Here is a 25716-nt window from a genome sequence, read left to right as displayed (position 1 = left end):
CAGGAATTCTGTAAGGGTTTGTGTTCGTTGGGAGGAAAGGGATCTGTCACCCAAAATAATCTTTGAAAGCCACTTCCTGGTGCTGCAAAGTATTTTCTCTCATGCAGTTGATTTCTGGCTACAAGGGGGACATCTCACATAATTTAGCATTTCATGGTAGTGTTTTGCAGTATCCCAATATTGAGGTTTACTGAAGAAGCCAACCGTCAGGCACCTGCTCTGCTTTCTGACCGACAAGCCAATATCGGTGCATCTGGAATTCAGTCTGCAATGATTCCTGACTATGAAAATTTCAGTTAGCGGTTATCATCTGTTTTTTTGCAATAGGCAGTCATGTGGTACATTTCCAGTGCACTTCTCTGCAGCATTGCAACAGTGGTGTTGGTCATTTTTTAAAGCATTGTTTGCCCAAAGGTATCAGAGGATCAGTGTTGAAGGGTTCTTTCCCCAGCATCTCAAAGTATTTTGTAAGCCTATGTCTCATGCCATCCTTGGATATCTATGCTGCTGCCAAAGGTGTGACTGCTGCTAGTGTAGACATACCTGAAGTAGCTTTAACTAGGTACCAACAACACTACAGCTGTGGTGACATGGAGCTCAGCATGGGCTGGTAAAGCCCTTCTGAGAAACTGGATAAATGCTAAGTCAGCTAGCCTTCTCTGGGCTTTGTGTAGCTTCACCTACACTGCTCTCAGTACCCGAGATGAACTAGTTTAAAGCTACCTTATGTATCCCTGCACTGCAGTCACACCTTTGATTGCAGTATACATATATGCCCGGAGATTAAATAATACTGCATCCATTTCATAGCCGACAAATGATCCCATCCACTCAATTTTGTGCAGCACTACAAATTGACTGCTTATTCTTACTCTTCAATTCCTCCTAGCCAGTTTTCAGTTCATGACAGCATGTTGCCTCTTGCATCATACCTCCCTTCTTAATTTCTGGTGAGGGAATTTTTGGGAGGCCTTTTAAAAGTCCGGATACATTGTTGACTGTTTCTTCTTTATCCATGACTTTGCTGCGACGCTCAGATTCTGGTGGGTTAGAGAACCATACTTTTCTTCTGTAGAAGCCTTTCTAGTTTGTCACTATCCAATCATGCTCACTATGAGTTTTAAGTATTCTGTTTTTAATTATTGTTTCAACCCGCTTTCTTACTACTGAACTGTGCTGATGTGCAACTCATGGGAATGCCTAGTACCTTTTTCAGTGTTACAGCCAACAGTTGCTAGCTTCTAATCCTTCACTGAGTGTTGGTGTGTGTTTTAGATAAGTCTGTTGGCAGCCCAGCTTCTTCATGCTTAGGTTTCTTCTCCTGGATTTCAGGATAGCTTTGGTCTTCATATATCTAGAGTGATTCAGATATAAAATAAGGTACACTAGACAAATGATTTGTGCTTAAGATATGAATACATTGGAAAGTTAGTCGCTGGGAAGAAGTCCACATTGCCTGAGGGTGCTTTGGCACCAGATAGGAATTTCCAACTTGACTTCTTTAATAAACCTTTCAAATTCATTCTTCTGAGAAGTCTGGAGTCTACATAAAGATGTTACATATTCATGATATTGGTATGATATGAATCAAATCTGGATTCACCTCCAGTTGAGATTCAGTAATATTTAAGCAAGTCATCTTTATTGTGTTTTGTCTTTCTCAACATGCATGCATGCACACCCTCTCTCACCTCTGGTCTTGTTTAGTTACGTTATTTCAGGTTAATTGATTTAACATAAGACTGAAATTATTACTGTTTTCTCTTCAGCAGCATTATTGAGTGTTAATGTGTCCAGGGGCCTCTTTCGTTTAACCTGGTTCAATAATGATTATGCCCCAGCCATGAACTAAATAAAGAGTTCAATGTTGGAGTAAAAGTCTCTGATCCAGTCTGCTACTTAAAATACTGTCTCACAGATTTAAAGTGTGATGCAGAGCAGTGAAGCATCAGGTGAACAGATCTAGCAGTGGGCAGCAGATGAAATTGAAATAGCCAGGCTCACTGTCATATGGCAGTGGCATCACAAGCATATTCCATTGCAGACTTGCTGCCTACAGTTTACTCTCTGGCTAACCCAGAATAGCATTTTAGGTTATATTCTTTGCACTCCTCATAGATGATGAGTTCATTTCAGAAACCCAGGGGCATGTCTACTCTATCCCCGTTACATGTCGAGAGTCAAAATGACATCCCATCCTAGAGTGAGTTTAGCAACAAGGTTGTATGGGCTATACTCAGTCCATCACAGAGCCCCCAAGAATACTGGCTAACACCATTACCCCAGCACCACCTTGTCCATCCATCAGAATGAGAGTTATCCTTGGAAGTGAATGAATTTTGATGAAATGCTGATGGAAACTAGACAGGCTTCTAGTCAGTGATGAGAGCTGAAGCTGAGCTTCCTGGTGGTTCCTGGCTTCTCACCGGCCTGGCGCATTCCCAGGGCCAACAGAAGCTTGGGCGTTTCTACAGGTCCGAATGTTGGCAGTGTTGGATTTTTTGTTCCGTTTCAGGGTTTTGTTTTGTTTCTAATAGATAAGGCCAGAAGAGTCCCTTGCGATCCTCCAGACTGCCTGCCTAAACACACAAGAAATAGGGTTTCTAAGAATGGATCCCTGAAAAATGGGAATTGCTATTTCTGGCCAGCTTTAATGATTGCTTTTTATTTTCTTTTTTAACATGCTCCCCTGGGGGAGGTGGGGAGCTGCTGTGTATGGAGACACCCTTCCGTGTTGCTTCAGAGGCCTCTCTCATAGATACCCTCTGTCACCCTTCCCCAGGCCCGGCCAAGCTCCATGTCAGAGTCTGCACAGAGCTTAATGTTGGCCCTAAAAATGAGGCCCTGTGGGTCTCTCTGTTGTGCTTTTGAAGTCTGGAGTTGGGGGCTTAATTCTGCAACCCTCACTTAGGTTGTATAATGATCGATCTCGTCAGGCATACCGTTGACTTGTTTGCCACAAAAGGGTCTTCATCTAATTCCTTCAGGCTTCAATCCAAATCTACATTTGGGAACAGTTGTACAGGTTTTGGAAGCCTCCGCAGGCTCCAAGTGCTATGGAAAATTTTCAGTAAAGTCTCCAGCCACACCACAAGTATTAATTCCTCACAAGTATTAACTGGAGATCCCTTTAACAGGATATTTTGTTCCTGTTTCTTTTAAAGGTGGAATTGCCTGCAGGAATATTTGCCAGACTCATTCCAGTTGACAACTTTTCTTAATCAGTGTAGCTCTGGCAGTCATCAGTGCTTTCTGAATTTAGACATCGTTTTGATTGCCCTTGAAGATATTAGGTTTTTAACAACCATTATGAACCAGCTGACCTTTGCAGCCAGCATATCTCACTGCATGATGGGTTAAGGGTACCAACTGTCATAACCACTTATACTTACCCAATTCAGCCAGCTTTCCCCATAACGAGCATATCCAGAATATTGCCAAAATCCAGTATCTGGTGACTAGATTAACAGGAGTGGTCGGAGAGAAGTTGAAGTCGCTGCATCTGGGGAACCTCATTTTGTTTTTGAACACTGTGTGCTTCACATAATACTTGGTAACGTGCCTAAGGTAAAGCTAGGCACAGTGCGTATGCATTTAAATATATTCATAATTAATTTTAATTTATAAAAGTGTGTATTATTTCCTGCAGACAAGGCCGCTGGAAAGAATCAGGGAATCGTGTATCCAGAGTCAGCAGCCAGCATAATAAGGAGCCTGTTACTATGGAAATGTGATCATTACTCTTTACTGGCTCCTGACTGATTTGTGAGCTGCTTTTCAGTTTCTTGTCAAAACGGAGAATACATGGAAGTGGATGGGGACAGAAAAAAGTTAGAAGAGAGAAATTACCAAGGTCTCTTTGATGGCTCAGTATGCCATATGTCAAGCTAAGTTCAAGATTCTAATGGCTCTGAGACCTTCAGGAGATGAACTGGTCAGTTATGGAATAAAAATGATTATAAAACTACATTGCATTACAAAACAAAGACAAGGCTAGCTAATCATTTGTTGTTATGCTTCACACCATGGGCACTCATGCTTTAATGATGGCCTGTGGAGGCCCACACCAATTGACCTGAAAGAGATCGATGCTCTCTATCAGTAACATGACCTGAAAGAGATCGATGCTCTATCAGTAACGTGACCTGAAAGAGATCGATGCTCTATCAGTCAGTGCTCCAGGGCTGCATGTTTATAATTCTGTTTAGCAGAAGGCAAGAACGTCACACACTTCACCAGACCTAAATCCATAATGGTCCCATGTATGTGGAAAGCTTCACAGCCTTGCCCTCTTATGCATGCATCAAAAAGAGTCATTATGGACAAATTTTGAGGGAACCAACTGTGGAAGGCTCAAAAGCTGCAGGTAGCACAAAAGACGAAACATGGTCCTTTTAGATGGTTTTTTCTTCTACCTGGACTTGGTTGTTAAGTCCCATTGTCCCAATAAAATATGGGCAAACCCAGACAATTCCAGCAGAGTTGGGAGATTTGTCCTGCATGGGTCAAGGCCTTAATGTGTCGTGAGTATGTGAATGAAAAAAAAATTCTCTGTACCACACATACATGTTTGTGTTTCGCTAATAAGTACAACCGATCCGTGTTGGGTTCCTCATGTGAGGAACACTCTGTTACTCCCTCATGATGTGAAGGTATAATTAGTTAAATGCTTTGAGATGCAAAGCAGTAGATGATTATTAAGGAAGTGGGCAGGGAGGGAAAGCTGATTGGTGTTCTGACAAAATAAATGTGTAGTATATTCACTCGAAGATATTAGTGATTATCCATACACAGCCTCCCTCTATTTATGCATGGCCTATTGTTAATGAGCTATTTTGCTAAGATTCTGTAGTGTACACTGAAAGATACAAGGTTCTGAAATCGTTGCTTTCTCAGTTATTACAAATGGTAGAGTTTAGCTACAACAATCATTATGTGTTCATTAACGTGGGAGAGAACAGCATTAATAGTACACAAACACATTCATTTAAAGATCCATAGATTTTTTTTGGCATCCTGTTTGGTTTTTCTGGCCCATTTTAGTTCAGAAGCAATTAAAGAACAAACTCATTCCAACATTTAAAAAGTCTTATTTTAGTAAAGTAGATGACGGGGTCTGTATCTTGGGGCTCGTGCAGTTTAACTAATCAAAGCACACTCTGATGGGGAATGTGGCAGTGGGATCTTTGTTTTGCAGCAGAAGGCCAGGGCTTGGTGACTCAGTTGACATACCTATACCCTCATTTTTCTGAGGTCAGGCCATCCAAATTATTGCATGCAGGATTGTTCTCTGTTCCTTTATTTCTGGAGATGTAGCTATACGAGTCTAAATTGCATGGCCTAGCTAAGGTTTAGAGAGAGAGAAAGAAGTAGGCAAGTGTGAAGTTCCTTTTGGCCCTCTCAAAGCCAATGAAGTGGACATAGATATAGAAGTGAGTAGAGAAGAAAGTTCAGCATCTGTTTATCCAAAGCATGTTGTAAGACCTACTGACTTCAGGCTTTAATTGAAGATTCAGTGAGTAGGCTTTGTATATTCTACAGCACCCACAGACTTTGGTGTCAGGCATAATATTAAAAAATGGTTGACTATAAAACAGGGAGGAGTCTGGAAAGCTTATAGCACAGCTTAGACGCCCTTATTTTTTCTTCTTCAACTGGTGACCAGCTATATAACTAAATATTAAAACAGTGGTATGCCTCCTTGGAGACCCACATTCAAGAGAAGGGTGACTTGAGACCCTGTGGGTCAAGGTATGGGGGAGGGGATAAGGAGAAGGGAACTTGATGGTAGGCACTGTCTACAGACTATCACACCCAAAGAGGAGCCAGACATGGAATTTTCCAGTGAACTGATGGAGGCTGTATGTGCAAGGGACATGGTTGTCCTAGGTGACCTCAGTTACCCTGACAGCTGCTGGGAGGAGGTTTTTTTTTTACCTGTGTGGAAGAACTTTATTTAGTACAGATGGTGAACGGGCCAACCACTGAGAAGGCTTTGCTGGATTCAGTTCTATCCAAAGGGAATGACCTGGTGCGGATTGAGGGTAATCTGAGAGATAGTGATCATGAGTTGATAGAATTCACTATCCATCATAGGGCAGGGATGTCAGCCAGTAGGGAAGAGGTGCTTGACTTCAGGAAGGCTGACTTCAATGATCTTAGGAAAATAGTGGGAGGGATCCTATGAGAAGGACGACTAGAAGGGAATGGATTTCAGGAAGGGTGGTCATTCCTCAAAACAGCGATCCTCAGAATGCAGAAAAGACCTATTCCTCTATGCAGGAAAGGTGGTAAAGGGGCCAGCAACCCCTCTTGGATTAACAGAGTCATCAAGGAGTGCTTAAAAAAGAAAAAGGCGGCTTACAGACAGTGGAAACAAGGGATAGTCACACAATTATAGCCTGTATTTGTAGAGAGAGGATAAGGAAGGCAGGGATGGTGACCGATCAAGGACAATAAAATGTCCTTCTTTAGGTATATAGGGAGCAGGAGGAAGACCAAGGGAAATGTGGGGCCCTTGCAGAATGGGATGGGACAGCTGATAACAGACAGTCAGGAGAAAGCTGAATTCTTTAATGAATACTTTGTGTCGGTGTTCCTGCATACAAATGGTGTTTGCCTGTCTAGTCAGATACAGGATGGATACAGTGGGTGAGGAAGGGAAGGTGCGATTGCCAAGCAGTGGTCAGTGTCAAACTGCTGAGGGACCACGTAGAGCAGCTGAATGTCTTCAAGTCCATGGGAATTGACTGGAGTCATTGGCGAAGGTATTTGAAGATTCATGGTGCTTGGGAGAGGTTCCGGAAGACTAGAAAAGGGCGAATGTGATGCCAGCCTTTAAGAAGGGGAGGATCCGGGAACTATAGGCCAGCCAATTTGACCTTGATACTGGGCAAAATTTTATAAAAAATTATCAAGAAGTCCATTTGTGAAAGACAGGCAGAAGGCATGATGCTGGAGGATAGCCAACATGGTTTCATTGCAGGCAGGTCGTGTCTGACCAACCTCATCTCCTATGATCAAGTAATGAACTGCTTACATGCGGGAGATGCGGTTGATGTCATATACTTGGAGTTTAAAAAGGCCTTTGATATGGTCTCCCACAAAAAACTGGGGGATTGTCCATGGTCAGGGAGGTTGGGAACTGGCTAAGGGGTCGAACCCGGAGAGTGTTAGTGGATGGGTCTGTATCATTTTGGTGGGAGGTGGCCAGTGGTGTTTTGCATGGTTTGTTTCTTGGCCCTGTGCTGTTCAACATCTTTGTCAACAATTTAGATGAGGATGTGGAAAGCACTAAGTTACGGGGAAGATGTGGATCCAAGCAGACCTGGACAGATGCGCTGAGCAGAACTGGATGCCGTTCAATAAAATTAAATGCAGAGTGCTTCATCTGGGGGGATGTAACCAGCAACGTGAATATAGGTTAGAAGGAGATGTCCTAGCCAGCATGATGGCTGAACGGGACCTTGGGGTTATGGTTGATCACAGAATGAACATGAGGTGCCAGTGCAATGCTATAGTCAACAGAGCTAATAGCATACTGGGATGCATTAGCCGATATGTCATGAGCAGGGAAGAGGGAAGTGATACTCTCGTCTCAGTGCTGGTGAGACCCTAGCTGGAGTACTCTGTCCAGTTCTGGCCCTGCACTTCAAAAAAAGACATGGAGAATCTTGAAAGGGTCCAGAGAAGGGCCACAAGAATGATTAAGGACCTGGAGGACAAACCTGATGAGAAAAAACTAAGGGACCTGGGACTGTTCAGCCCAAGGAAGAGAAGACTGAGGGGGAACTTAGTGGCCATCTATAAGTATATAAGGGGTGATTATTGGGAGCTGGGAGAAAAACTGCTCACTAGGGCACCCCAGGGGAGGACAAGGAGCAATGGATATAAACTGTTGGGGGATGATTTCAGGTTGCATGCAAGGAAGAACTTCTTTACAGGTTGGACTTGATGATCTTTCAAGGTCCTTTCCAGCCCTTAATTTCTGTGTTATGATTCTATACCATTGGCAATGCATAGAGGTGCACATGCACCCCCCCCCCCGAGATTGGTGGTGCACTCCTTACCAATGATACTGCTGGAGGTGCCTGTGGGCGGGCGCCACTTACCACCCTCCTCACCCTCCCTTTTTTACCACCACTGCCGGTCGGCCCTCCCCTGCACTGCCACAGCTGCCTGCAGGAACTTGCCACTGCTGCCAGAGTTTTGAATCTAAAATTGACTGGTCAGTCTAGACTTCATCCCACAGTTGTATTTATAGAAAAGGAGGTGCAGCAATTAGCCTGACATGTGCTGTATTTTTCTTTTTTTTGAACTACCATATGCCCTTTTAAGTATAGTTGTTGTGTATCTTGGCATATGCAGTCCGCGTACTGCAAAATGTACATCTTGGAGACGAAGACTGTGAAAACCATCATTGTTGGCTGAGCTGGTCTCAAGTGAGGGCTGCCCAGATCACTCAACCATTGGCCACGGCTGAGTATTTTAGTACTCAAAGAAGCCATTTTACAAGCTACTTTTCATATTAGTTACTTTTTCCCCCCTCCTGTTTTTTAATTATTTCCCCCACATAGGAACAGAAAATTCCTTGGGCCATTCTTCAGCAGAAGCAGTAAATTAAGCAGTTTACTCTACATTAAAATGGATGAAAATGTGCAGAGACCTTGCCTAGGGCTACCAGAAACAAATTCACACTCCATCACTTAGTATTATTAAATCAAATATGCAAACAATGAAAGGATGAGAGTCAGACTCTTACTGATGGTAGAAAAGAAAGGAAGCAGATGGGACAGTATCACTAGTCTGCAAAGGTGACTGAAGTGAGTTTGGAGCCAGATCCTGCTGTTCCTTCCTGAGACAAGCTTCCCCTTGAAGTTGCATTATCCTCAGTAAGAGCCTCAATAAGGCACAGCAAGCTTTGGATCCATGTACATATCACTTTTGTTAGAAGGAATAAAACCTGATTAGAGGCCATTATCTGTGGTGCCTTTGAGCCCTGGCCCCTCTAGAGTTAACATTATTCCATATTAATCCCACTGCCCCGGCAAGCTTGCTTGGGGTAGGGGCTGCAGAAGGGGAGAGATTTTAACTTAACTTGGATCTCCTCTCTCTGGCACAGTTCCCTGGCTTAACAAGGAACTCTTCAGTGAGCTAAAACACAAAAAAGGAAGCTTACATGTAGTAAAAACTTGGACAAACAACTAGGGAGGAGTAAAAAAGTATTTCTTGGGCATGCAGGGAAGAAACCAGGAAGGCCAAAGTGCAAGTGGAGTTGCAGCTAGCAAGGGATGTGAAGGGTAACAAGAAGATCAAGAAAAGTTAGATTCATGATTCATAGATGCTAGGGTCGGAAGGGACCTCAATAGATCATCGAGTCCGACCCCCTGCATAAGCAGGAAAGAGTGCTGGGCCTACATTACCCCAGCTAGATACACATCCAACCTTCTCTTGAATACCCCCAGGGTAGGGGAGAGCACCACCTCCCTTGGGAGCCCGTTCCAGACCTTGGCCACTCGAACTGTGAAGAAGTTCCTCCTAATATCTAATCTAAATCTGCTCTCCTCCAGCTTGTGGCCAATATTTCTTGTAACCCCCGGGGGCGCCTTGGTGAATAAATACTCACCAATTCCCTTCTGTGCCCCCCTGACGAACTTATAGGCAGCCACCAGGTCGCCTCTCAACCTTCTCTTGCGGAGGCTGAAAAGGTCCAGTTTCTCTAATCTCTCCTCATAGGGCTTGGCCTGCAGGCCCTTAACCATACGAGTGGCCCTTCTCTGGACCCTCTCCAGGTTATCCGTATCTTTCTTGAAGTGCGGCGCCCAGAATTGCACGCAGTACTCCAGCTGCGGTCTGACCAGCGCCCGATAGAGGGGAAGTATCACCTCCTTGGACCTATTTGTCATGCATCTGCTGATGCACGATAAAGTGCCATTGGCTTTTCTGATGGTTTCGTCACACTGCCGACTCATGTTCATCTTGGAGTCTACTAGGACTCCAAGATCCCTTTCCACTTCCGTGCCACCCAGCAGGTCATTTCCTAGGCTGTAGGTGTGCTGGACATTTTTCCTCCCTAGATGCAGCACTTTGTTGTAAAGTGTTGGTCCTTTACTCAATGGGGAAGTCACCTTAGTGACAGAGAAGGCTCAATGCCTTTTTCACTTCAGCCTTCACAAGCACAGTCAGCTCCCAGACTATTGCATGTGGCAGCACAGCTCCGGAAGGAGGTGAGCAGTCAACAGTGGTGAAAGAACAGGTTAGGGACTATTTAGAAAAGCTGGATGTGTAGAAGTCCATGGGCCTGGATGTGATGCACCTGAGGGTACTGAGGGAGTTGCCTAATATGATTGCAGAGCCACTGGCTATTATCTTTGAAAACCTGACAGTTGGGAGAGGAACCAGATGATTGGAAAAGGGCAGATACAGTGCCCATCTTTAAGAAAGGGAAAAAGGAGGATCTAGGGAACTGCAGACCAGTCAGCCTCACCTCAGTCCCTGGAAAATCATGGAGTAGGTCCTCAAGGAATCCATTTTAAGCACTTGGAAGAGAACAGGGCGATTAGTAGGAACCTACCGAATTTGTGGGGAGAACACAGGGCTGGCAGTCATTTTGCAGGCAGAGTGCAGTGCTACCCCTCCCCCCATGCCTCTGATTGACCATGGGGTCCCGCTGGCCCTGGCCCTTGGCATTAATTGGCTGTGAGTGCTGCCTGTCATACAATAGAAAGTTTACATTCTCAGGTGTTCAACTTGTTCTTGGGATAATCCAGAAAGCTGTGTCTTGGTGAGTATCCAGGTGGCTCTTTACCCAGTTGTAGCTAAAAGAGGCACGAGGAGCAAAAAATGTCACTTACTAACAAACCCGAATTGATCAAAAAGTTACTAACAAACCTGAATAGCTCAAATGAGAACCCTCTGCAAGACTGGGTGAGGCCAAAGCATCAGAGGCAGATCTAGGTACTATGCAGGGTTTCAGAGTGTGGACACTGACAGATGTGTAGCTCCCTGGCCTAACTCATGGCACTTCACAGAAAGCACCATGAGTTAGACCAATCCTCCTGACCCAACTGACATTCCTGTAGGATGGGAAGGGTGGAGGACTGAGCTCCACTTTGAAGCTGATCCAGCGAGAGGCTGTGTGTCTGCAGCCTCTTCTCCTAGCCCTATGCTCCCAGCTCTGGTGCTGCCTCAGGATGGGAGGCAGGGCCATTCTGGGGCTTGCCCAGCCTGCACTGGAGTCAGGGGCAGGTGGATTGGAGTCCCTCACTTGAGGGGGCCTCCAGTCCACCCCCCAACCTCCAGTGCAGGCTACACAAACCCCAGCTGGAACCCCCTTCCTTCCCCCCCCCCTCCCCCCCTTGCTGCTGGCCCGCACTAGGAGAAGTTAATGAAGGTGCTCCGTTTTGGAGCACCTTTGTCTAAACCTTCATGTAATGAGGATTCATTTGTCATGTGATTGGGCACTTTTTAAAGTGCTCTGCAGCCATGCACTTCTGTCAGTGCATGGCTGTAAAGCACTTTCAGTGGCCGATCGCAGACAAAACATCACTTCTGCCAGTGCCCTGTGTGAATTGATTGGTGTGCAACTGATGTCAGTTAGGAAACGGGGATAGCCTGAGCATTGTGCTTGTACCACACATGGGGGATTCAAAGAGAGGGCTATTCAAAGCTGTTTTATTCCTGCCCAGGCAGTAATAGGTTCTACCTCCTCCCTCCATAACTCTGCGGGCCTAATAGGAGTAAAGAGCATCATGTGTAAACACCGCAGCAGTTCAAGCACACAGATCAAGTCACCTTTAGGAAATGAAAGTCTGTCTACAGCAAGGGAGCAAGATGATTGGAAGGCCCGATTGCTTTTTTAAACGTAGTTTCAGTATCACCAACTAAAATGAGCTGGCATTTTTAAAGCTCCAGCCTTTTCTAAGGCTCTTCATGAGAAAACAGAAGCTTTCATAGGCATGGATCTGGCTTGCTGCTAGACCCTGCCTTTGTGTTGCACCCCTGAGGCTGGCAATACTGTACTGTCTGGGGAGAGCTGCAATTTGGAGTAGTGCTGGGGTGTCCCTTTGCCACTTCTGTTGATTCACAGAGCTTCTTTATGTGCGCTGCAAGCAATCTGTTAGCACAAGCACTGCCTCATCGATACTAGCTGACACCTTCAGTGGTGCAGAATGATCAGGTACTTTAGCCAGCCTCAGTTTAAACTGTCTCCTGGATCCAAGCTATGATACTATTTGTATGCAGTGGACAATTAGCTGATACTGACTTCTGCTGTGGCATATGACATACGCTAAACAAAGTACGTGCGCCTATAAGTATTAATTAGGTTTTGCCAGTGAACTGAAATGTCTCTTAGCAGCTCAGCTGCAAAGCCCTGTTTTCAAGGGTTTTCAACAGAGCCTTAAAAATTCCTCCCTGCCAGGTCACAGCTGGAGAGGCCCAAAATAGCACTTTAAGTGCTCCTTTCCTTGCTGAACAAGAAAGCGGGGATGTGTGTTCGTGAATGAAATTTTGCAACCGCAAAAACAGTTGGGTGTTTCATATTTGGATTGCGGTGAGACTGCAATCCCAGTTGGTATGCTGAAATACTACAGCGACTCTGACTAGAGCAAGCTAACTTCTGATGCAAAAAGCACACCTAGCCTGACAGGCTCATGAGCTTAAGCAGCTACAGCCTAAGTGTTGCAATAACTATAGTGCAGATCTAAGGCACTGAAAATTAAAGAGTCCTTAGGTATAGCCATGATGCAGCCTGTTAACACTGAATTTCATAATACACAGTTCTCTCTTGCATGTTAAATAAGTAGAAAGGTTTCACAGCTCTTCAATCTCAGGTCATTAGTTCAAATCAGGCCAGGAGGATGGCCAATTCCTTCCCTATGCACCAGACCCATGAATATAACTGGCAGGAATTAACAACTGTTCACCAAAGTGCTAGGGGAAAACCAGGACCAATGGTCATAAACTCCTAGAAGAAGGTTTCAGACTGGCTATAAGGAAAAACATCTTCATGGTTCGTGTGACCAGACTCTGGAATAGACTCCCGGCAGGGTGGTGCAGGCACCTACCCTGGAGGTCTTCACTATTTGAAGCCAGCAGCCTTTCCTGCCCAGAGCAGGGGGGCTGGACCCAATGATTTTGCGAGGTCCCTTCCAGCCCTAAATTTCTGTGAATGCCCTCCTGAGTGGGTAAAAAGCCTGTCCAACTCAGGTGTGTATGGTCCAGCGGTGTGGAAACCTACAGCAATGGTGCTTGTGTTCTTAGGGTGTTTACAGACATGTTTCAGGAGGTGGAGGTGGGGCACTTTTTAATAAGCAAAGCTCTGAGAGCCACGCGAATTAAAAGTGCCCTGAGCATCACGTATATCAGAGTCCCCACACTGAAAAATGGCAGTGGGGTGTGCTGCCATAACTATGTATTAATTAGTGCTGTACGACGCTCCGGTCCCCGATTCAATTCGCCAGCCGAATTTCCAAATCCAGAATCGAATCAAGAGACCCTTTAATCTCTCTGAATCATATCGGAACCCTCCAAATCGATTCGGAGAGATTTGGAGATAGACACAGTTTTAAATGTGTTTTCAGCATATCTCTAGGTTGCAGGTGGCTCATGAACGCTGAGATGCTGGGGCGCATGGAGTGCAGGGGAAGTGGACCAGAAGCACTTCTGGATCTGCCAGGGACTGCGTACGGGACCCCACCCCCAGCTGTGACTGGTGCCTCCTGAGTCTGAGGGGGGGTGGGGGGGCACCTGGGGTCCCCTGCAGCTGATTCACTTCTGGGTAATTCCGGTTCACTGCCGAGCACACGGGAGCCCCGCCGCACTCCTGTGGGACGCTCCGTCTGTCCCAGCATTCATGAGCCGTGCCCGATACCTCGAGGCATGTAGAAAAAACATTTAAAGCTGCGTCTGTTCTCCAAAAGCATTGAAACTTCAGATTAGGATTTGACCAGCGATCCGAATCAACAAATCGAATCACTGTCCCGGATTTGGGCTAAATCCAAATAGAATATGGCCCATTTCACACACCCCTAGCATTAATTGGGTCTGCTCTGATTCGCTGGAATTGCAGTGCATTGGAGCAGCCTCCCTGCACGTATTGGCGCCCTTAGTGTTCTGTATACAGGGCATTATTGTGCCAGGGTGACAAGACAGTCCAACTCCAAACCGCTAAATCTAGGAAGAAAAAGAATGCTCCAAACCAAAGGGAGCATATTCTGTACCTTTCACATTAACATGAGCTTTGCCGGTAACTTTGCAGGTGGTGGAATTAGGCCCTGGAGGTCCAATTACCCTTCAAAAGGGCAAGAGCAGGTGTTCATTGGCAGTGTGTCCTGTTGCTGCCTCTGCTTAGAGATGACAGCTGAACTGGTGGCAGTCTAAGAGCGTGGATACTGCTGCAGAAATCTAGGGCACAATTGAATGCCTTAAACACGAAACCAGATTTTTCTCTCTGACTATCCTGCCTGTCCATGGAATTTCAGATCATCTGACTTCATATTATTTCATTTTCAATGCAGTATACATGCATTCATTATTGGGCAGTCAGCATTAAAGCCAGCCTTGCTAGTTCTTGTTAGATTTAGCTCTTTTGCTTATACTTTTTTCTTTACCTTTTAAATCTGCCACGCAGCCTGTGGAACAGACTAGATCAGTCCTGCCGGCAGGAGGATGTGGGATTGGATTGCAGGTCACTGTTCAGCCTTCAAGAAATATATTTTAGCAGCAAAATAATTATAAAGCATTGGACCAGACCGGACTAAAATAACTTTCCTACCCACTGGAACTGGACCTGCCTAAGTAATGTTTATTGATCTGTGGTTTCGCTGTCTCCCTGTCCTCAAAAGCTTTGTATGGACTTCCACTTGACAGCCAGTGATTATGGAGGCTCTTAGTTTGGATTCTGCGACTCCTTTTCTATTATCTTTCATTGTGCAAAGTGCAATCCACGTGAAAGCCGGTGGTTCAATTTGCTTATCAGAACTTTACCCACGTTTGGTGTGTGTTGCCTGAAGCAGGAAATCAATCTACTTCACCAGGAGTAACAGAACAATGATTAAATCCTCTCCATTGCCACAGACCGGCAGATGAAATTGTGCCATAGACGAGGCATTCTTGCTATTAAGGATGTTGGTCGGGAGATGGTGTTTCTGACCATTTGGAACAAGTTGGGGGTGGGGGGTGGGGGGAAGGATTGAGCAGACTGCGCTAGTTGCTTCTGCTCAGAGAGTCTGGCCCAACCTTGGCCTCAACTTTGCGAAAGCAGCTCTAATGCCAAGTGGCACAGTGCTCTCATTAGCCTCATTTTCTGTCTGCTGCTGTGTGCCACATGGTCTGCACTTCTCTCTCATCTGGTCGCTGCCTGATCACATGAAATGGTTTTGATCCTCTCACATGTCAACTCTCCAACACGCAGCCTCCAGATCATTGTCCCTATCCTTGTTTCTACGACATTCAGCAGCATGTACCATGAGCCTGCCTCTTCTATTGCAGGAATCCATTCTAGGCTGCATCCTCAGCCAATCCAGCCTGCAAGGGACTTGGTAAGAGCTTTCATAGATGTCCAGTATCCATGCAATATAGTCACTGTCATCAACCTCCTGATAGATCTTCCAACACTTCCACTAGGTTAAGGCAGAATTTTTCTTTTCGACTATGTCAGCTACCCTGAAACTGTGGTCCTCTGTTAAAACAGATTTCACTCCCCCTGGGTGATGTTTTACCTGCCGGTCTATAATTCTGTGGGAGTTCCTGGGTTTGTTCTTTGATCCTGTCTCTGTCTGCACTGATGTCCAGCTGTGGGCGCCTTCCTTGTTTTGTAGTGTTGATAAAACTGAATGCTAACACTCCTTCATTTACTATTCATGCCCCTTTAGCGTTTCTAAATGTATAATGAGAATGCTGCCAATACCTAAACCTTCACAGAGCCGTCAGGGGTGTTATCCTGACATTTCTTAATGTCTAATACAGTGAAGCCAATGTATGACTCATGGAAAATGTCCTCCCACTATATTTAAAAAGACAAGATGACATTAAAGGAAAGCATCAGAAATAATAAATGTGCATCTGACACTTTCAGAGAAATAAACTTTTCTTTTAGGATCATTGCCAGTGTGAAATGGAGGGGGGAGAGGTTGCTGCACAGGACATAAATTTAGGTTAATGGTTCCAATAGCCATCACACACCTGCATTTGTAGAGGGACAAAGCATTAGAAGCTAGGTGTTGTCTTGAGACTTGTGGAAGCAAGAGGAAAGCATCAGGAATTCCCCACTGACCCGTTACCATCCTTGGGCAACCTTAGCATGCAGTGTTTAAAACTGGTAAGTAATAATTACTGCTTTCCACCCTGATCTATTCAACTGAACAGTGACTGAGAGTGGAATACAGGCTTGCTGAGGACAGCTCCATCACTCTTACCCCACTGGACCACAAGCAGAGTAGTGCTAAATACATTCAGCACCTGGCTCTGACCTCCGAGTCGGCCACAGTGCATGTGGTCATGGGATGGACTGGGGGGGTTTCAACAGCATGTCTGCAGAAAGGCCATGACTGATTTCTGTAAATTTGTTTCCCAGCTTCAAAGAGGGCATTCATACACCCTGGTTCCAAGTTGCTTCTCATTTGTGCTGGTTTAAACAAGTTAGGAAGAGCTCCCCTCTTTCAGAGCCACTGCAGAACTGTAAAGCTTATTCAATTGAGAAGCAAATCAGAGATGCTATTTGATTTGAAGGCATTCTTGGAGGCTTGGAGGGCGATGGGAAAATTGAATCAGAGCCTCACTGCCTCAGCTTCATGCCATTGACTTCTGAGAGTAGGTTCACAGCCACTCTGAACACAGTTTACTCAGGAGCCAAATTCACAGTACGATATCCATTTGGCAGTAGCTAATAAATGATCTCCAAAGTGGAAAAGGAGCTGGGCAATGAAAGCAAACCTAATGTCAAGCTGAGGTCAACCTAATGTCAACTCCTGTGCTCAGCCAGCCCAGGGTGACTCGTGGTAAGGATTATGACAGGCAGCAATACTCACATGAATCTATAGGTTACTAAAGGTGTACTGTTCAAATGCATCCTGTTCAGTTTGGATTTTTTGCCCCCCAGAGGCCAAAAGCAGAGACAATTTACTCAGATTAGAGTGCACCTGCACTTCAGAGCCAGCCCCAGTCGCACGCTTAGGGCGAGCCACAACCTTGCACTGACATACTGAACAGTTACAGGAATGCAGACCCCACAGTCCCACTTACTGATGCTACTGGCTCCCCATTACTAAGCAGACTAGAAAGTATATTGTTATCAGCTGCTTTCATTGCAAATGCAACCAGGGCTACCAGGTGCAATCACTGCAGCCTCTTCATGAATTTGGTAGTAGTAGTACGGCAGTAGATAGACCCTTGCTTTCCCCATGTGGTGGAGACGGCTGGGCCAAGGAGCATTCAGTCACCATCACTCTCCCCTTGTGCCTGCTTCAGAGGGGAGTTCAGTGTTGGCTTGGCACGTCTTAAGTGCCCCCATCTCTGACTGCAGGAGTGCTTTGGTATTCTGGGAATGGATACCTGCATACCGCAGATATAATGAGCCCTCTACAACACTTGGATGCTATCCTGGTGCTTCACCAGCTCTCAGGGCTGTTATTTAGCTCTGTGCACTTGGTGAACTTACTTGTCTTGGATGGAAAGAGACCATTTACTTTTCCATCAACCTCAGTTTGTTAGCTCCGAATGGGAAGGAGCAGTACAGTGCACCAGATGAATCATTAAGCCACATGCTTCTGACTTGTCTCTCTCACTCAGTACTTGGCTGGCAGTTTACAGGCAGAGCTCTACAATCAAATTCATCAGCCCTTTGAAACTCGGTAATGACTGATCATGTACATGGGGATACAGTCATTGTGAAGATTATTATTTTGATAGTATATTCTCTTAGGAAAACAGGAAACGGGCATATTTTTACATCTAAACCTAAAGTGGTTATGATGGTTTTCCCTTAGCTGCTTTGAATTATGTCAGGTTTGGTTTCTTTTCCTGCCCATAAAGCCACAGCCATGTCTCAGGTTGGTCAAGAGCCTAAGTGTGGTTATTCTGCACAAGTAACAGCCTAAGTTTGTTCATCATCTTGTCTTTCATGGTGCCTCCCCTTAGTACCCTGGTGCTAGACTGAAGGGTTCACCTGCTGCAGTTCCCTGCCACAATGCAGTGGTAATCTTGATAGATTCACAACATTTGCATGGCGTGTGCTCCCCTTGTGTGATTTCTCTCTCCGAGGTCCCTACCGGTGGTATATTTGTTCAGACCCTGACCTAGACTGCACTAATTAAATTCTTATTGGCCCCAAGTTGTTACCCTTGTACTTGCTGTGATGAGCATGCCTGATGTAAAAGTCATTTGTCACATAACACACCGCAACTATGAAACTCCTCTCACTGAGGCAATTGGCTGAGGAGCCTGCGGGAAGTTTGAGGCCTCTCCCAGGTCATTTTTGCATCAATTTAACAAGTTCACATTTCCTGAACTATTTAATCCCACGGTGAGCGAGCATGGCCCATAGTTCAGTGTTGTACCTGCAACATTTTGACCATTTTCCATTATGTTGAGGGACAGGTTTGTCAAATCAGTGGAGATGAAGTTGGAAGGTAGAGAGCATATAACAGTAGGTGAGAATGCAGGCGCGGAGTCCAGGTCATGCACAAGAAGTGCTCGTAGCCATACAGAGGGAAAGGGGCAGCACACACCATGAAGCTAGCCACTGCCAGCCCAGTCAGGTGAGGCGCCCAGCACCTCCAGCCTGGGCAAGGTGAAGTCCAGTTGTCACAGGCTTCTCCCCTTACCCCACCCTGGCTGGGGGGTGCGTGCCTGGGTCCACCATAGTCTTGTCTGATCACTGAGACTGACCTCTCCCAAAGCCACCCAGCTTTTGGTCCCTCACCACTCCTAGTTCTCTGGTGCCCTGGAGCAAGCTGCCAGTTCTGCTCCTGAGAGAGGGACTTCACCTCCTGTTGGGAAGAGCAAGCGCAACCTGAATGCCCAAACACCAACCAAGCAGTCAAAGGTTCTCTGCCCCCACCACCAAGAGTGAAGCAGCCTTCCCAGCAAGCCTTTTCTGGACTTTCCCTACCGATAACAGCCGGTGCTGCTGATCCAGCATGTCCTGCCCTGGGCGCTCTGACTGTGCTGCATGGAGGGCAGAAGGGGGTGGGGTGGGGGGGTGGAATAGTTCTGGTCACACTGCAGTTCTGGCATGCACTGATTTTTAACCTCTGCGGTACTTCAATTAGAGCGCCCGTCGGGGGGCGGTGATTCTCAGACACAGTACCACAATACCTAGAGCAAAACAGACGGAGTGCAGACCCTGGCTTGGCTTTGCCCTTCCCCCCACTCCCCAACACACTCTGCTCAGCCCCTCTGCAAAGAGGTAAGCACCCTAATACATAAATTAATTCTTGAAATTAGATGCCAGGCAATTTCCAGAAGTTAATGGAGGGTGCCTTGAGTCCAAAAAAAGGTTGATAACCACTGATTTAAATAGTTTTAGTTACGTAAAGCCGCCAGTACAGAGTGGATGGGACGACAAGTAGAGGCGACACTCGCATTGCAGCTTGACTGTTGTACAGAGCTGACAGTGCGGATAGGCAGGGGCACTGCCCTGCCTTGCTTCTCCATATCTTATGGACAGGGGCAAGGTCTTTCACAGCACCAGGCTGGGGCCCTGTTTGTACTCCCCCACCTCTGGCAGCAGACAGCAGCTGCCTTCACCAGAGCGCTGGAGTCCATGTGTACCCAGGCAAGTCCGCTGGCTCCATGCAGCAGCTGTATTGCAAGTGTGCCTTGAGAAGGCACCCAATGCCAAAGGGGTGGCACAGCTGGCTGGCTCGCAGCAGCAGCAGCATTTCCCCACTCCAGAGATGGCGTAACTGCTGCCTGAAGGAGGGGGCCTGTTGCTGGGGACACACATCCATCCCCCCCCAGCAGTCTGCCTGCAACACTTGCTAAAGTTAACTAGGCCAAATTCCCTGCCCTTTGGCACTGTGACTGCCTCTGTGAAAAAAAATAGGAGCCAAATGGCAACCTGTTAGACTGGGGGAAGTCCCAGATCACACCCTGCACCTCTGCCATGCATCAACCCAAGAGCACTCTGCTGTACACCAGAGCAAATCCTAGACAGCTCCTTAGCACTGATGTGAGGGCTCTCTGCAGTGCACTCTGCAAACGTCCACACGTGCATCCCCCCAACAGGCAGCTATGTACTATCTTTCTGTTACCGAGCTTGCGTTGCTGCCAGGAGAAACACGATTCCTATGCCTATCAGTCCGGTGGCGGGGCACAAAATTGCTGAATTTTTAAATTCAGGACGTCACAAAAAGAGAGCACACATTTCCTTGCTTTCAGCACGGTGAGCTCGGTATTTGTCACTAGAACCGGGGGTGGGGGGAGCGCAGGCTTTGCATTGCGCTGGAAGAGAGTGCGCCAGTAGCAGTTGTGCTATTTTTAGTAGGGCAGCACAGGAGTACTATTATCCCTGAAGAACCAGTCCAGCGAAAAGCAAGTGACCCCAACAGGTCGGTGATTCACTGGAGGCTAGAGGAGCAGCTTTTGCTCTTCCTCGCCTGCTGCTCCCTGTTCGATAACACGGTTGGCATCAGATTTTCCAGGTCATAAGAGAAAGAAATGATTCTAATTAGAATTTTATAGATCAATGCCTCCACGATTATTTATATGCAAAGGCATTTTTTTTAAAAGGTGGCCAGATTTAGGAAGCTCTTCTTGTTTTGTCGCATTCACTTTGAGGCTTAATGATTTTTTTTCTCTGCGTCCAAAAGTGAAGGAGGTGGTGGTCAGGGAAGAGGACTTCAGATAACGTGGAAAACGGCAAGGAAGCGATAAGCTTACTCCTTTGTTTGCCAGTTAAAACTTATCTAATTGCTTTCTGGGGTAGGGAGGGGAGGGGTCTGTTTTTTGCTCCTATGGTTTGTGAAATTGTTGGATAAGAAATCTAATTACTTACTGTCAGCACGTTTTAATAGAAGCACCAGACACAAGTGCTAATTTATTTCCCACCATGACCACGTTAAGCTACAGCAGTATTTTGATTTTGTTTGTATAGGGCAGGTGGGCATGTCTTGAGGGATTAGGGGAGGGAATGTAGGTTGGGTATAAATGGCGAGTGACCTTTTTCTAGTACTTATTGTTTACAGAAGTCAAGTCATGGCTTTGAGCAAGAGAGACTGGAAATTTAAACCTACAGAGAAGCAGACTGTGAATTAAATGAAGGGCACCTAAGAGCAAGGACCATTCTAAAGAGACTTGTAGGTCTTGGTGTGCTCCCGTGTAGTCGCGTATTTTCAGCTCGGGCTCTGAGTTGGGCAGGAGCAGCATCTCCCAGCCTGGTCAAAACCAACTTGGAGTAACTGAAACATAAAAACACCCAGTGCAGAATGAAGAATGAAGGTCTCTTTCCTCCCACCGCGCACGTCACAAATAAGAAAGAGAGTCAGGAAGAGCTTGTGCCCCACTGCAAAATTCAGTAGACAGCTCAGGATGAAAGTCCTACAATGGCTGAGCTTTGCTGGGAGCTGACGCGTGTTGTACTAGAGTTGTTCATCATAGGGTGCGTCTACACATTCATTAACTGCCATAGTTACTGCGCGTTTAGTTTAGTACTTCCTTAATGAAGTTCTAACTGAATGTGCAGTAACTATATTTACTGCACAGTAGCACCGGCGCGTGGTTTTTTTTGTGATGTTAACTGCGCGGTAGCCTAATAACATGGTGCAGTAGTGTATTAGCATGGTTTTTGACCAGCACGCTATTGTGCCGTGTCATTAGGCTACTGCACAGTAAGTGTCTTGTGCAGACATGCCCCTAGGAGTCTTTCCTGTGCCGTGTATGGCTCTGGAAGTCCGCGGGCAACACACAATTTCTGGGTGACGCGACATAGGAGGAAATTTGTTACATTCTTTTAATTATTTCTATACTGTTTGCACGATGACATGAAATGAGCCAGAATGCCAAGAGTGTGCACAAGGAGCTTTCATGCCTTTTCTTTTAAGCTTAGATGAACAATATCCTGCAACCAGGACGTCCCTACACGTAGTCTCCTGCAGCGTCAAGGTCTGTTACCACTCACCCAGACTAACTCAGTCTCCTGTTCCCACAGTTCGACATGCAGAGGATAACACTGGAGGAGCTCAAACACATCCTGTATCATGCATTTCGGGATCATTTAACAATGAAGGACATTGAAAACATCATCATCAATGAAGAGGAGAGTCTAAACGAAAACTCTGGCAACTGCCAAACAGAGTTTGAAGGTAGTGAGAGCTTTTAATACTTCTTGTATATAGTTCTCTTTCCCTCCCTTATGAAGCTGCAGCTGAATCCTGGACCCTGTTGCAAGGTTTCAGTTGGGCCATACCCCAGTGATATCAAAAGGGATTTCCCCCTGTCTAGGATAGAGTAAAAGTAAGTGAAAATTCACGTGGGCATAGAATTCAGGATCTCCCAATTTATAGTTGAGCCTTTAATCTGCTAGTCCCCGCCAGAACCCGCTGTCCCACTACTTTCTCTGCAAATCTGCAAGCGTGAGCTTTTGTGTCCTCAGTTTTTCCATGCCCAAGCAAATTTGGGGATGTTCATCCTTGGCTGGGAACAGGTTCTGTCCCTGGAAGGGTCATGAAAAATCAATTCCTGGACACTGAGCACGCACCCACTATGTTGGTCAGAGATGCAACGAGAATCAAAGGTGTTCACTATCTTGAACCAGCCTGAATACCACCCATGAAAAGCAGAACAGACTAACAATAGCTACTTTGAGATTCTCTCCTGAAAGTCTCTTTGATATCAAATTAATAATATTTTCCACTTCTAAGGAAAACAAGATTGCTCTTAGGAAGCTCAGTAGGAGGTCAAAAGATGGAAGGCGGTTTTCTCAAGTGTAGCTAGTTCTCCGTGACAGCTTCCACTGCGATTTTGCAATTCGTGATATCAAACTACAACAAAAATGCCCGGAAACTCCCCAGGGAGACAGGAATTGCCTTAGCTAGCACATACCCGTGCAAAAGGGTGGTTTTTAATCCGCGTACCAATCATGGATTATTACAATCAGTTTGAACTGAGCATTGCCCCACTGGATCTCCCTGACACAGATTGATGGCACCTTACACTCTAAACCTGAGGTTGTGCTTTTTTCCCTAAAAACGAGGGAACGGCTCAACTTAAATGTCGTTTAATGTAACCTGCTTACCACAGAATAAAGTCTGCCTCCACTGTCACCACCAGAGAACTGGTTTAGAGGAAGAGCTTTGGGGTGTTTGTATACTATGTAATTTTCTCCCATTGCATCAGCAGGAGCATTGAGTTGGTCGAGGCTCAGGATCCAGATAAAACAAAGGGATTGCTAAAATTGTAAACAGCTGGAGGTTTGAAGAAGATTCACTTTTTTGGCATTTGTTCAGGTTTTCCTGTTTTGTATCACTGTTTATCATCATTGTTTGTTTGTTGATAAACAGGCAGGCAAAGTATCCAGCATGTCGAATCTCCATTGAATAATACAATGCTGAGATGGAAGAATGCAGCAGTTAAAGTAAATACCCTAAATTTAAATACAGTCAGGCAGGGACATTCTTCAAACAAAACAAAGTCACTTTTTTGTTTTGTTGTAAAGTTGCATAAATTGGAGAAGCCAATAGTTTCCAGTTGGGCTCTATGGGGAAATTAGCCATGCTACAGTTAGGCGGGTGAACTGCAAGAGGTTCAGCCTTCACTCCAACATCAGTGACCTACTGCAACACCTGGGATTTTCTAAAATTGGGCTGAAAACAGCACACGTCTCGAGTTTTGGTATTCCCTGCTCCTGAACTTGGGGCACCAGCCCTGATGATGTTGCCCAGGATTCAGAAGCAAACAGGCTCATGACACACGCTGAACAAAAGGGGTTTATTTTGAGTTCTAGAAGTCGGTGGGGGGGGGGTGGGATTCAGGTGTGTTGCAGGTCCAGCAAGCTTCTTTTTCAAAGTAAAAATCAGGTGAAAAGAAGTGTTTCTATATTATAGCACTGTGATACACAGCTATTAACACTGCAACTGAGCTCTGCCAAAGGAGGGATCTACGTGCAGGCGAACATTTCACAAGCATCAGGGCTCCAAGAGCAGTAGGATGCTCCCAAGTAGACTAGCAGCAGTGGGGGAGATGTCTCAAGAGTGCCTTTAATTTGTGCGTAGACGTGCAGTACAGGGAACACAGCATGCCATGGAATTATTAAGTCTCATTAATCACTCCCTGGGAAAAGTAGGTGGTTTTGCCCCTGGAAATATTTAACCTGGATTTAACGCAAACACAGATTCTGTACACATGCAAGGTGTCTCTCTCCCTGTACCAGGCCCCTTAAAAGCCACCACCTCCCCTCTGCCCCCAGGGTAGATGCAATTACAGTATATAGATATTTAAAAGATGCAGCTAGGCTGTAGCTTGTTTCCACTGAAAAAGGGGAATAAGTTATACTGGTAGAACAACATCTACACTAGGGGTGGGCAAAATATGGCCCGAAAAAATGGCAGCAGAGGGCGCTTTAACTAAAGCTTATCAAATGAGCTTTAGTTAAAGTGCCACTGCTGTCATTTTTCTGAGTGGGGACACTGATACATGCGACGCTAAAATCTGCTGGAGTGCAATTAATTGAGTCTGCTCTGACGCACTGTAATTACCCCGTGTTGAAGCAGCCTTGGTGCATGTCTATAGGCACCCAGAGATCCTGGGGGTATGTTTCAAATTTCTCTTTGCCAGAGCAAGTAGTGTGCATGTGCCCTCCCCTTCTCCTTCCTTTGACCTGCAGTTCCACATTGACAAACAAAGGACAGGAAGAGAACTGAGCTCTCAGTACAAATCCCCACGCCTAGTCCAATCAAAGAAAAAATATAAGGTGCTGTTTCTTCTGCTTCTTGTCACTATTCTTTCATTTATGATCAGGAGAATAGTGATGATGCATAAAGCGGTTCGTTTCTCTGGAGGGCACAAAAATCACAGACACACGCTCATTAGATGGCACAAAAGGTGTATTTGCAAATAGGGTCAGAGCAGAGTCAAGAACTCAGATTACTCCGAACCCACAAAGGAATTTTGCAGGGAATATTTATCTTCTCCCTCCTGGGCACGTGTGCAGAAACAGGAACTCTTACAGCTCACTTCTGTTTCATACAAGCATACATGTGGTTACATCACTACATACATCGCATGTATAGTATAATTAACTACTTAAGTATGCAGGACGGAGAGGTAAATATGCATCAGCTAATTAAGCATGCTCAGAGACTACAATAGGTCACCAAGAGTTCAAACCCCCCCCCCCTTTCAAGGACACAGTCAGTTGAATTCCAGCTTCTGTAATCTGTATGAGAAAGGCTAGGGAGAAGCTGGGGGAGAGTCTGCGATTTAGCATAAGAAAAGCTGTGGCAAGGCTGGCCAAGGAAAAAAGTCCTTGGCCGTGTTTCTTTCTTATCGGGTGCAAGATGCAAGCTGTGCATTTCTAACAATACTCCATTTCTAACAGTGACAAGGAAGCATATATGCTTTTATGGCAAGAAAAACAAGAGCAAAGGAAAGCAGGCTGAGGTCTTGTTACGCTTATGTCATTTGCCCAGCAGTTCCCAAAATTGAAATGCTCATGACATTATACTAACATGCATCAAACGAGAATGCTGATAAGCTTACAGCTGACTGCACAGCACA

General features: G+C 45.7%; 1 protein-coding gene across 1 annotated transcript in view; it reads left to right on the top strand.

The window, feature by feature from the left end:
* The window catches only part of CALN1 (calneuron 1), a 178266-nt gene that overhangs the window by 140146 nt on the left and 12404 nt on the right, over positions 1-25716 (top strand). The window contains exon 5 of the mRNA XM_090026006.1: positions 22151-22304. Within this exon, the coding sequence (XP_089882132.1) occupies positions 22151-22304 (154 nt within the window). The remainder of the gene's footprint in view (positions 1-22150; positions 22305-25716) is intronic.

Source organism: Crocodylus siamensis, chromosome 13 (assembly GCF_052110815.1).
Source record: "Crocodylus siamensis isolate JL-2025a chromosome 13, ASM5211081v1, whole genome shotgun sequence".
Taxonomy (NCBI): domain Eukaryota; kingdom Metazoa; phylum Chordata; order Crocodylia; family Crocodylidae; genus Crocodylus; species Crocodylus siamensis.
Note: the sequence above shows the minus strand (reverse complement) of the source record. Positions and strands in the feature narration are given on the sequence as shown.